This window comes from Hirundo rustica, chromosome 15 (assembly GCF_015227805.2).
Source record: "Hirundo rustica isolate bHirRus1 chromosome 15, bHirRus1.pri.v3, whole genome shotgun sequence".
Lineage (NCBI taxonomy): Eukaryota > Metazoa > Chordata > Aves > Passeriformes > Hirundinidae > Hirundo > Hirundo rustica.
The window spans coordinates 16,484,891-16,497,665 of record NC_053464.1 but is presented as its reverse complement, the minus strand read 5'-3'; the positions used below and the strand labels follow the sequence as shown (position 1 = coordinate 16,497,665).

Genomic DNA, 12,775 nt, shown 5'->3' with positions numbered 1-12,775 from the left:
ATACATGCTCTGGGTCAGGCACAGGCAAAACAAATGAAGGCAACAGCTAAACAAAAGGCAAACACAGCATCACAAGCCTTAAAAACAGGACTTGCATGGAATTGTGTTCAGAGCCATTTAAATTGCAGTCTTTTAATAATTTTAATGAAGATAAATGAAACAAAGCCCTTTATATAAACAGTTTATTTACTCTAAACAGCAACACAGACAGAATGCCATATAAACACAAAGAAAGTGATGCAGAATAAGGATGCTGGCTAACTTTGGATCTCAGAGGCTCTTAAGCAATAACAACCTAGTTCCTGAAAGATAGAAAAAAACAAATTCAGGGAGGGAAGGGGGTGGAGGGCATGATTTTTTTTCATACAGCCAGCTAGAGGCTAAATATAGTTCTAACATTTTAAAGCATGCCTGCATCAGATAGCAAAGTAACTAGAGATACTAGTGAATTTATAGAAGTATAAAAGTTTATAATTTTACAGCAGTTGAAATACTGACATCAATATTAAAATAAAAGCAAGTTTTACATAACAATCAAAAATACAAAAGACTGAAGGAAGAGACCCTGTATGAAAAAACTGGGGGCAATTCAGCAAATTTAGAACTGTATACAACTGGCGAATATGGAAAATGGCACACATACAACCCCCTCCCCTTATGTGGATATTAATTGTACATAGCAACATTAGATTTTGCAAAAGTTTTGTAAACAAGTTCTTGCCAAACCAATCCCTTCCTTTTAAAGACGCTGCATGACAAATGCTTATGATGGTGCAAACTTCTTGGCTTGTGCTCGAACCCTCTTTTCATATTCCACTCTGTTTTGGCTGAAAAGAGAAAGGGTAATTATAGCTGGAGAAATCAGAGGGTGTATTACAGAGTTAGTTTCATATTGAAGAGAAATAGAAGTCATTGCTGAAGGCAAAACCCTTTTGATAACAATTCATGGAACGCTACATTAAATTAAAGACTTTTCTGGACAAGTATTGTACTGTTCAACTAGTTACTTCCCAAACGTCACCCGTTGTCAAATGACTGCACTGACTTCATACCGTACCAATCTCTTTGAAAAGGTTTGCACTTGCTCTTCTCAAAACCAACTGTACCTCACGTGCACATATTCTCTCATTCATCTCAAGTTTTCTACTCCCCACTCACACTAAGACCTAAGGTCATTAACAACAAATTCCAGTATTCTAACAGTCCAAAGTAAGAAGAGCAGTTCACTAACAGCTGGTGGACTTCATATGGTTTTAAATTACCATCTTTACTTCTTTGGAGAGAGAATGGAAACACTCGTAAGAAACAGGAAAATGATAACAGTGTGGTAATTTCAGCCTTTATCTCTACAGACCCTGACTTGCAGATTTAGGTTTATCCTAATCTTCAGCTGGGGAAAAATAGCTAGCTCAACATAGCTATGTGTAGCATACTTGCTACAGATTGATTAAACAAGTATTACTTGAGGGAACTATGTCCAGTCACTAAGCCTCAGACTCAGGATGTAAAAGGGCAAGTTCTTTGTTTTCTGTTCTTGTGCCAAAAATGGATAGTAGTGGCATAGTAAAGCATCCATTTACATTCAGTTGTCCATTTTGTATTAGCTGTCAGAAGTGTGAGTTGAGCTAAACAAGAATTTGTAACTGTTACTCTTCTGCCAGAGATAGTTTAGAGTGACTAGATTTCGCAGACAGCTTTGCAGTAAATTTAACTTTCAACTATGAAGGCTTGCTGCAGTGAAAGGAAAAAAAAAAAGCAGCAAATTATATCCCCAGAACGTAAGAGATTGGGGAGGATGAAGAAATGAAAACCATTGTGGTCACATGCAATGAACAATTGCTAGCAAAGAGACTTAAGATACTCTCTTCTAATGAACGGATTTACAAACTTTATTCTACATTTTCCCTGAGTTATATTGCATTGCCACACAATAACATAGCCTAGCTGTAAATTCTTGCACCCGTAGAATCCACACAGAATAATGCCTTCTATAGCAGACCCTGAATGCCTACAGCAAAAAGGAGGAAGTAGGTTAGCACATTAGGAGTGCTAAAATTACCGAATGACAGTACCAAAGGAACCCTGAGAATAAGTATTCTTATTTTGAATACAACATTCATTGTTGAAAGTTTAACAACTCAACAAAAAGACATCTATGTAAACAGTGGTGTATCTTCTGCAGTATTTATCAACTATGCCAACATTACAGATGCGTGCACAATCCTGCTCTGTTTACCTTCTACCGGATGTTCACTAAGTAGCAAGAGAGATATTCTCAGACTGCAGAGTAACAGTAAGCCATCTGAAATACTCTGCATGTTCAAGAGACATGAAGAGGATAAATGGGAGACTATACATACTTGAAGTAACAAAAATCATGTAGTATTTTAAGCTCATTAGATATTTATTCCCCCTGGACGCACTTTAAACAGAAACAGGACTAGCCAAGACTAGTTTTGTACATACATGCATGTGGAAGGTGATTAAAAAAATAAAACACAGACTATCTATACATGTATAGAAGTTGAGGCCTTCCTCATCATTCCTGTCTCCTACAACTGTGGGCACTTAACTGTCTTCCATATGCACTCAACTCCATCAAGCCTTCAGTAAGTACTTTAAAAAATAACAGAGTGAAGCCATTAATTGAATGCAAGCCACACTACCCATCCCTATGTTTCCTTTTCACTGGGACCCTATTAAAAAAACCAACATACTTAACACAGCTTGCATGTACAGTCGCATAAACCATTGTTTTTCAAAACTGGCACTCTCCTGGAGGCCTCTTCTGTCCTGAATTGTAATTCCACAGTTCCATCTTGGTTATTATTTCTGCCAGTGCCAAAAGCATTTGTTTAAAATGTTTTGCTTCCATAAAGATTATAGAACAGCTATCCATTTTTAATGGTGGGAAAACTTTTAAGATTAAGCCCAAAAAAAAAAAACCCCAAAAAAACAAACCGCCAAACCCAAAAAGTTTCTTTCGGTCACGAATTATCCCCTTTCCTAATCCATACAAATTTCATTCTGCTAAAGCTACAGACATTCTGTGCTTTTCAACCTATTCTTTTGGAAGATGCCATGTTTCCTACAGTGACCACAGTTCTCCTTTAACCTTCAGGCACAAGTTCTAACGGATACACACTACTGGGCAGAAGTAAGTTACTCCTGTGCTGAGGAATGCGACTTATCATGTAATTAAGTCTCCTCTTCTGGTCTTGTGACAGACACCATTATGCCTCATTGTTACTATTTAGCCTTTAAGAGAAAGGACTCTGTGTTGGGCTAGAACCAGGATGAAAATGTAAGGACTAGTCACACTTAATTGCTGTTGCGTTGCTATTAAAAGCCCCACTACCCTAATAGCTATGATATTGCCATTTTGTTCAAGTTTAGCACAATCTAGGCATCTCCATAGAATACAGTCATGAAGGTAAGAAAATTCCCCATGTCATTTGTAAAAATATTTGCATGTTATATTACAAGTAACAGACAACTGTAGGCAATATGACAGCTTTCAAGCTGATACACAAAGACACTTACCAGTAAATTGTGTATGCCTCTGCTTGGGCTGGGTCTTGAATATTTGGTTCATTTAGAAGTTCTTGTATTCCTAACAAGATCTACGGAAAAAGAAATGGAAGTAACAGGCATATAGATATTACTAATAGAGATTCAGTGAAAAACCCTTAGAAACCAATTTAGGAACACACAGTGAACATCATATATTCGCATCACATAAGCAAGCAAAGCAAAAGTGTCAAGAATATGTCTAAGTACAACTAATGACCTGTTTAATTGTGATTGCTGGCCGCCAGTCTTTATCCTCCTCTAAGATGGAGAGACACACGGTGCCTGAAGGATACACGTTTGGGTGGAATAACGGTGGTTCAAATTTACCTGATAAAGAAGAGGAAATTACTTGCATACAGTGCTAAACGGAAGATCAGAGAGTTGGGTTAGATCAGTAGGGGAAAACAAAACCCAGAAATCCCCAAACCGATACTGGCGTAAGACCCCCAAACCCCCAAATAAAACCCCACAGATTTCTGTAGCTATTAGTAAGTTTTCTTCTTGCCTCAGGCTGCACCTACAACACAAACTCCATCACATCTGTGATATCAATCCAGCATTCTAACATTGTCTTTCTGACTGGTAATCTTTTGGTTTAGAAATGTTAACTGACAAAGTAATTTGTAGTAGCTTTGTGATAAAGACCTTTTAAAAACAATTCTGTCTTTTCAGCCTCACATACTACTATGTAAAAGAAAGATACTGCCCTTCATTCATCTTTTCTCCCCTCACTTTAAAATAATGAGCGTTTCATACAAGGAAGACTTAAGTTCCCAGCATTTTTTTCAGTTTCATATTTTATATATAATCAAGATGCATTGAACAAGAGGAACACGTTGAAATTACAAGACTAGCTGAAGGCTTGTGCAGCTTTCCTTCTGCCACTCCATCTATATTCTGGCATTGCTTTTAGTCTCTACAGGACTTAAATGCATCAGCATCTTGAGTAAAGTAATCAACACTCTTTTTGCCATACATGAAATAGCTACATATTAGCACAGCTTTCTAATTCATCTGATACTGCAAATATTCACAAGACATAACAGTCTTCTGCCCTATGAAGTTCAATGGTACTTCAGAAGCTGCACTGGTAGGGAGCCTTACCAGTTACATATACATCTTATTTTAAAGCATGACAATTCCTTTAACGCTGTCAGGATGTGAAAACTGGTATTTTTCAAGAAAATAATGTTAAATGTTTTCAGTTAAGAGATGTTTCCCTCTGTCTTACATGTATTTAGGTGGTACCAAACAAAAGGAGTAGCCAGGAACTGATAGAGCTGAAATATGCTAATGTTATGAGAGATGGATCACTATCAAAAAAGCGATTTGTAATTACTGTCATTAATTTGAGGTGGTAGCCAATTCAAGGACCAAGAAATGGTGCAATGCAGTAGATGTTTTCAGGTTTCTCTAATAGGTAAGTTTGAGATGGTATAAGGAAAATTCAGTTCAAAAACTTAATAAGGAAACTAGGTATCTAAAGATCTGTTATACATAGTAGCAGAAAAATATTCGTATTTTAGAGCAAGTTGATTAAAAGGTTCAAGTTACAGAACCTTTTTTTCCAAGTTCCTGTCTTCTGAGTTCTTAGCTTAGAATACCAAGTTAGCAGTAAGAACACCGGGATTTAGTCTAAGCATGCCTACATATTAGTTTCCAAGGAGCGCTGATGATGTAGTGAGCATTTCAAGCAATACTTTTGTCAAACTTTGAGGGAACCTGTGCACCAATCTCCCTCCCCTCCCACTTTTGATATATTGAGCACTTAACTGATTTAATCACAACTTTCTGAATGCAAAGTGGGTGGGGAAAAAGAAATGTGTCTAAAAAAAACAAAACAAAAACAAAACAAAATCAAACAAAACTGTAAGAAAGTAATAACCATTTGTAACAACCTCATGGATTATTTCAACATGGTTCTAATAAATTTGTGGTTTTCAGTAAATTTACTTACATTTTGGGGGTGAAGAAGGGTAGTCATCCTTGAAAAGCATCCGTAGTTTAAATAGACCTCCTTCCCATGGTGTCTATAAAAAGTTAATGCAGAGTTTCAGTTACAGCAAGGAAAACTCAAAATTGTGGAAAAAAGCTTACCAAAAATACAGTTTCTCAGGCAAAGCAAAAGACATTCTTCTGCTATACAGTAGAAAATAGCTGTTCTGCACTGTAGCACACTGTCTGGACCACGGTAAGCTATCCTACCTGTATAAGAAGCTGAACTGGAAAGGAAGGGGTTTCCTTCTTTATTACAGCTAGTAAGTGAAGCCGAGTCATCAACACAGTCAGGCTCTTCACCAGTAATTCCATATAAAAGTAAAAATTTCACACTACATAGGAACAGAATACTTCTGAAGTTTTACATGATACACATACAATGAGGAAGGGGCTGTTGTACCCTCACTTAAGTTTGAGAAGATAGGATATGGATACACCTCTTAAGCATGTGTAAATGGCTTCTCTTATGCCTTATGAGAATGTGGCTAATAAAACGACAAATGAGCTAAAAATGTGGACAGGACTGTAGTACTGCTACAGTTAATAAGATTCACTCGTCTAAACTAACCCTGTCTGCGTTTGGTAGAATGTAGTCTCAAAGACTCCACCTTTCTGTATAACAAGGAATTTTACGAGGCTCTTTATCCCTGTCTGAAACTGGAAAGGGCACTCATAGGAGCAGTTCCCATGACATAAAGCAACCCAAATATGACAGCACTACTCAAAAAGGTCATATAAAAAAGAAAAACCATCTAGCAATAAAGACTGTCTCAAATATACAAAATATGTAAACAAAGAAAAAAAGCCTATATTCTGACAAACTGAGTTCTGCTAAGTAGGGTAGAAATTCAGAAAAGATTCTTATACCTGTACATTTAACTTCTCTGCTATTTCTCTGTAACTTGCCCTTGCTATGAAAACACTGCAGTGAAAGTAAATGTTGGGTTGATTCTTTAAAATAAGTGGAGTACAGATGGCTTCACATCTTAAGAGCAAAACTGATCAAATCTTATCCTCACAAACAGGTATGTTTGAAGACCACCTTAGAAGGAAAATTTAAATTATTTCCTATCTGAATTATGTGATTTTTATCTGAATGAAAACCAAAACAAAACACCCAAAAAACCCACATGAAAAGAGAAAATCACTCTCTTGTCATTGGTATTCATTACGCAAAGTCTCAAGATAGAAAAGGAAGAGAAACATGCTAGGAAATAATAAGATAACACATTTCCAGAAGTAAATGAGTTTGATGATATTTGCTATAGTGTACTTAAAGAACTCGTTCTAAATTGCTGTAGTCAGTTGTCAACAACTAGAAATCTATTCTCCATACCTTCTCAGAGGAGTTCTTTTTTAGAAAATATTAGCTTTTTGATAGAATAAGCAATGTATTTTGTTTGCTTTCAATCACAGAGGAAGACATAGCTTTTAATAATTTACACAGAACAGAAGAGTTGGCAAAGTTTTTTATGTTTCTGATAAAACAACATATCTTGTGGGTGAAAGACAGCAGACACTCATAAGCCTTACTAAGTCTAACAGTAAGACAGCAGTATAATCAAGACCACATTGCACTCTGGGACTAGCTGCAGATGTTTTTTGAGTCAAATTTTAGGCAGTTAACAAGTGATTTGCTGTCAAATGAGTGAACGGAGTATCCAGCTCAGGATTAACACCACTTCAATATTTCATCTGGCTGACAAGAAAGCATTTTGGTGGTTTCAACTACTCATCTAAGGGGAAGCAGTATAGGATGCCTCCAAACAAAAAGGCAATAGAGAGCAACTGCTTGGTCTGGTAGAGATGACTAAATCATGCTGCTTCTTGTTAAATACTTTTCTTTTAATTAGCAGGAATCACATTGGCATAACTGATCTTTTCCAGGTGTGACATATGTTCTAGTACATATGAAGCTGGCTTTAAGGCCTTGTTTGCTCCATTTTGTGGTTTACAAAACTTCAAAGTAATACCATGAAGATTTTGTACAGCATAAAAATTTTACTTAAGTATTTTAAAGGTGACATCTTGATAAGGTACATAAACTGTTATGGGGAATAATCTTGTTTTGGCAGAACACAAGAGGGTGAGCTTTTCCTTACACTGTGATAAGATTATTTGTCGGTGCTTCTTTAAGAACTGACCAATGCTGTGCACAGACAACTACCAAAACTAGTATGTTCAGCATTCAACTAAGGCAGCATCACAGACCCTGCAGGTTTTGCCTACACCCAGAGTCTTCTCAGAATCTAAGAAACAAGATCATAAGGGTATTTAAGCCAATTGGCAAAAGGCAGCAGAAAAGGCAAGGCAAACGAGTCCTACACCAAAGATCAGAAAGAAAGAATTAAACCCCTCAAGTAATTAATAGTAGTATTTCAGAAGAAGCAGAAGAGAACCTCCTGTTTGTTCAGCACAAGACTCTTAAACACTCCCCTGAAAACTTGTATTCCTAAGGTGGTAAGTGCCAACAGTTGAACAGGCTTATGGTGTACTTTGTCCAATATTCCTAGTCCACGGCACTTTTAATTCTAAAGTAGCAGCAGGATACAAACTTTTTTATTAAACTACATGTAAGTTAAATTCTCAATTGTCAGTGTAATACATGAGCAACTTACCACTATACGTATGGTTACTTTTCGCCATAAATGAGAAGTTAGGAGAACACTAAGTCTTACCCCTTTCTTTCCTGGAATAGCACACTCCCAGTTCATTAGATTCATTGTGCCATCTGGATTTTTTGTAGGTACTGCTACAAATCCCTGAGTTAAGGCAAAAAGACATAGGATGAGGATCGTACAAGTTGTACTTAAAATACTTCATGATATATTTTATCATTACACCGAGTTACTTCCTTTTGCACTACATAGCTTTAAACAGCTTTTTTTCAATTTGAAAAATATTGATTTTAATTTAAAAAAAAAATCCTATCAGGATAACAAAAAGATCATCACCAGAAAACTGAAGCAACTGCAGAGTCAGAAATTTGGTGGTTTTCATACTTACAAATGGATGATCTTTTCTCCAGGCTTTTCTCTCCTGTGCAAGTCTGCTAAGAGCTATGCCAGACATATTCAGATTTCCTCTAAAACAAAAGTAATTGCTGTTAGTATATACTTTTACTTATAACGTAAAAAATGCATTATGTGTTTATAAACCCTGCTCACTCAAGAATTATTTTGACCTCTCATTTTCACTTCAATAACCTAGATGCCCATTTCTGCACGGCCTGCAGAATTTCTCATCAGGACTAACATCAAGTTTCCCCATGCCATCGAGCTCTTAGTTACTGGACTTGACCTACAAAATTCCATCCTCACCCGACAGCTTTTTATTTGAACCCCATATCTTAGAAGCAACTTAGACAGCAGTTTGACTACAGAAACAGTATTAGTAATGGTAAAAGTACTCAGACTTCCTATTTGTACAACTGACACACACTCTGTTTATCTTCTTCCTATACCACATCAGGTATGGCAAATTCCCTCCGTAGGCAAACACCTACATTGCTCCCACTTCTGGCAAATGGGAATAAGAAATTATTACTTTTTGGGTAAATTCCCATTGAAAGCCATTATTCCACACAAAAGCAACATGGGCACAGAGTTTAACAGTCATCTTAGTTTTGCAGTGATGCCACTATAAAACGTGTAGACAACAGCAGGAACGGGCAGCAACACAGAACTCATCTAAGGAAGAGCCAGCAGCTCATTCCACAAGAAAGATTTTCAATTCCAGTATAAACTGAAGAATATTTCTGCACCTTCACTGCCCTAGCAACAGCCAAGCATGGTGACCACGACTACAGAAAAAATATGCAGAGCACAAGTCATTCACTATTGCATGTCACAGAACAACAGTTCTAGACAGGACGATTACATGAGTGGTGCTTTCAAATTCTGGGGAGGATTCTCCATTCATCCAGAACAGTAGTCAAAGTGAGAGTTTTTTTCATTGTCAAACTGTATCTAAACTCAGGGTTTCACGAGCCACATGGTCATATTCCAATGAAGGTTTTAATCCTCCTCATAACTGCACTTCTACACATTTTAAGTAAGAGCTGATAACTGGCAATGGGAGAAGCCAGGTCAATCTGTTCTCAACTTCACACATCCCTAACAAGTCTTTTTGACAGCAGAATAGTAAAATGCTTCCACTTAACAAGCTCACAGAATGAATGAAAGCAGTGTTACCACTATTAAAACAAACACTTATACACTGGCTAAGAATTATGCAAGATTTCACCACCCCTCAATATGTTGATTACTTATAAGAAGTCCTGCAGTCTACTACTATTATAAACATATGAATTGCAGATCTTTAAAACCACCAGATTAAGCAATTTATGCAGTTCCTAGGACACTATGTATTTTAAATCCCTTCTTCAACCTTTTAAGTCAGTTTTGCCTGGATGGCCATATTGCCTAATTCATCTTCAAGACAGCAACTAAAGTAATGTCAGATAAAGCTTTTAAAAAGGGACAATTCACACTCAGTGAACATGCACACATGCAAGAATATTCCCATATTCAGTCCAATTTTCCTCTAGTATTCTGAACACATACACCTGTACCTTAATTATTGCAGAAGACATGCAGGACTTAGTGAATGTGTAGACATGACTTCAAATTTTAGTCTGTTCACAAGCAGGAGATGCAGAGCCATTGAAAAAAAAAAAAATACCAGTGGAAGCGGAAAAAAAAATACTCCACCAAAAACCCAGAGACAACAAAAAACTTCTCCCTTAACCAAATTATACAGGGAGTAAGTTTTAACATGTTGTGAACCCATGCCCTTGCAAGATATGTAAACAAACTGAGTAATACAGCATGATTTTCAGCTGTGCTTTTGGTAGCTGGTAGTCCACTGTACTAATATGAACCTTTCCATCACAGGTTGAGAAAACCCTATATTCTTATAAACCATCCAAATACTTGTCCATAGTTCACTAGACTCAGTTGCCTTTTCAGCCAAAAGATACACTACAGGATGCTTTCAAATATATTTATCCCATTTCCTGTGGCTAGCAGCCAGTTCATTACAACATGCACCTCAAGGGAAATGCCAGTTTCTCATTGGGTAAATAAACAGTGTATCTTCTGCAGAACATCAATAATCTAGTAACTTTTCAAGTAATTGGAAAAATCCTGAGTTTTCAGGCCATGCATCTTACTTGCTTTCGTTACACACTATACTGTGCCCTAGTACAATAAAGATTTTTCTAATGCTCCACAAATAGCTTTCCAAATCCTGAGGCATTTGACTTAATTAAGCACTGAAAAATTTCAGTGTATATGAGAGGACAGGCTTCACATACATGGTTTCCACAGACTTCAGTTCTACTGATGAGAACAGACAAGCATCTAAAATCTCATCAGTCTATTAGAAAATAAAGATTAGACAAAAGACTGAAAGCCCATCTCAAAAACTAAGATCCCATTAGTTAAGCATCCCCTCAAAAGCAATCTGCTAAGTGCCAATATATACTCTCTATATCTCAATCTAGTAATGTACAAAATTACCCGAAAGAATTTTGCACCAGAAGTCTATTCAATCCTATTTTGCACATGCCACAAAGATCGAAGAGACCAATCTTCATTGGTCTTCACTCTTTTGAGTTTAATCCCCCAAATTTACCCCTGCCATTAAGACATAGCAATATCCCTTTTACTGCCACCAACTCAGAAAGTTAACAGGATCTTCCAAATTTACTCAGTAGCTTGCCTTTGCTGCTGTTACTGTTTACTTTAGAAAAAGGACAAGATAAAACCATCACGCTCATCACAGATGAAAATGTTTGCATCCTATTACAGAGTATCTTAGCCATTTACACCCTCGGATGGGGTGGAGCAAGCTATTTTCACACACAAAATGCACGTCTTCCAAAGAATGGTTCCCGTGCCACAGGCAACTCTAAATACATCAACAAAATGCTCTTTGAGGTTCAAGAACTTTCAGTACGACTTACTGATTCCAAGCAGCAAGGAAAAAAAAACAAAAAAAAACCAAAAAAACACAACCAAAACGTTGTGATTGCTAGCCTCACATTTTTTACTTTGCAAATTAAATACTGACATAGGAAGAAATTATTATCGAAGTAGTTTGCCCCGAACTACACAAACTTTCTTTTTAGAGGGTGGAGAAAGCCACGGTCTGAGCTTTAATCAAAGCACGCTAACTCTGGACTAGGATATAAAGTCTCCTCGGCTTGCGGCAAGAGAAAGATAGAAGAGGCCGAGCGGCGACGGGAGTCGCACGTTGAACAACAGAGGATGCCGCGCGGCGATGGGCTCGGTGTTCGACGGCCAAGTCACTGGACAGGGCCGAGCACTGCCCGGCACCGCGGAGGGCCGCTGGTCTCGTCGGCCCCGCGAGTGGCCGGGGCAGCGCCCAAGGCCTGCACGGGGCACCCTGGGCCCGCCCGTCGTTCCCGGGCAGATACCCGGCGGGGCGGAACGGGCTCGCGCAGGCCCAGCGGTTCCACGCCCTGCTCGGCAACCTCCGCCCGCCACCACCGAGACCTGCCGGGCGCTCAGAGCCCCAGGCGGGCAGCGCTGGGCGGGCCGGCCGGCCCAGCCACAAGGCAGGAGCCCCAGGCCCCGCACGCCCATGGCCGCCGGTCCCGTCCCATCGCAGGCGAGGGGCGCCAGCCCGGCCCAGCCCCGCTCTATTCCGCTTCCCGACCCCGGGGCCACCCCGGCCCCACTCCCGGCCGGGCCTCACCGAGAGCCGCTGCCGCCGCGCGTGTCCCGGATCGAGGCCGCGCGAGTGACCCGGATGTTCCCGCTCCCGCTGCTTTGTCTCCACTCCGGAGTTTCCCTCCCTCTCGCCTCGACGCGGAGGGCGAAAGCGCTATTCTGTCCCTCGGCCCGATCCGTCTGTGATGCTATCGTCACGCTTTACGCATCCTCGAGACCAGGACCCAGAGGTGACCCTAACAATGCCTGAGTATGAAGCACCGAAAAAATTCACGCGCGGCTATCCCAAAGCCGATCACTTCCTCGTGCCTCTGGCTCCCGCCAGCTCCGGTCGAAAGCTGAATCATTTTTTACCTCTGGCGCTGTGGGAGCCGCCTGCGACTTAAGAACGCCTGGTCCGTCGGCGGGCGAGCGCAGGTCTGGCGGGCCGCGCTCGAGCCGGGCCGAACCCCGCCCCCTGCGCCCGGCCAAGCCTGATTGGAGCAGAGGCCGCTGCTCTGAGGGGC

The 12,775-nt window shown here is 39.6% G+C and overlaps 1 protein-coding gene across 2 annotated transcripts; it reads right to left on the bottom strand.

The window, feature by feature from the left end:
* Positions 1-168: 168 nt before the first annotated feature.
* Positions 169-12,756, bottom strand: UBE2I (ubiquitin conjugating enzyme E2 I). 2 transcript variants are annotated; one of them, XM_040079537.2, is made up of 7 exons: positions 12,624-12,756; positions 8,578-8,656; positions 8,250-8,333; positions 5,531-5,603; positions 3,791-3,900; positions 3,544-3,623; positions 169-827 (listed from the first exon to the last, which is right to left on the bottom strand). In XM_040079537.2, exons 2-7 carry the CDS (start codon positions 8,641-8,643, stop codon positions 764-766), a joined length of 477 nt encoding a protein of 158 aa, XP_039935471.1. In that variant the 5' UTR covers positions 8,644-8,656; positions 12,624-12,756; the 3' UTR covers positions 169-763. The 2 variants fall into 2 exon arrangements, with proteins under 2 accessions (XP_039935471.1, XP_039935470.1); XM_040079536.2 differs by lacking the exon at positions 12,624-12,756 and adding an exon at positions 12,295-12,612.
* Positions 12,757-12,775: the final 19 nt, after the last annotated feature.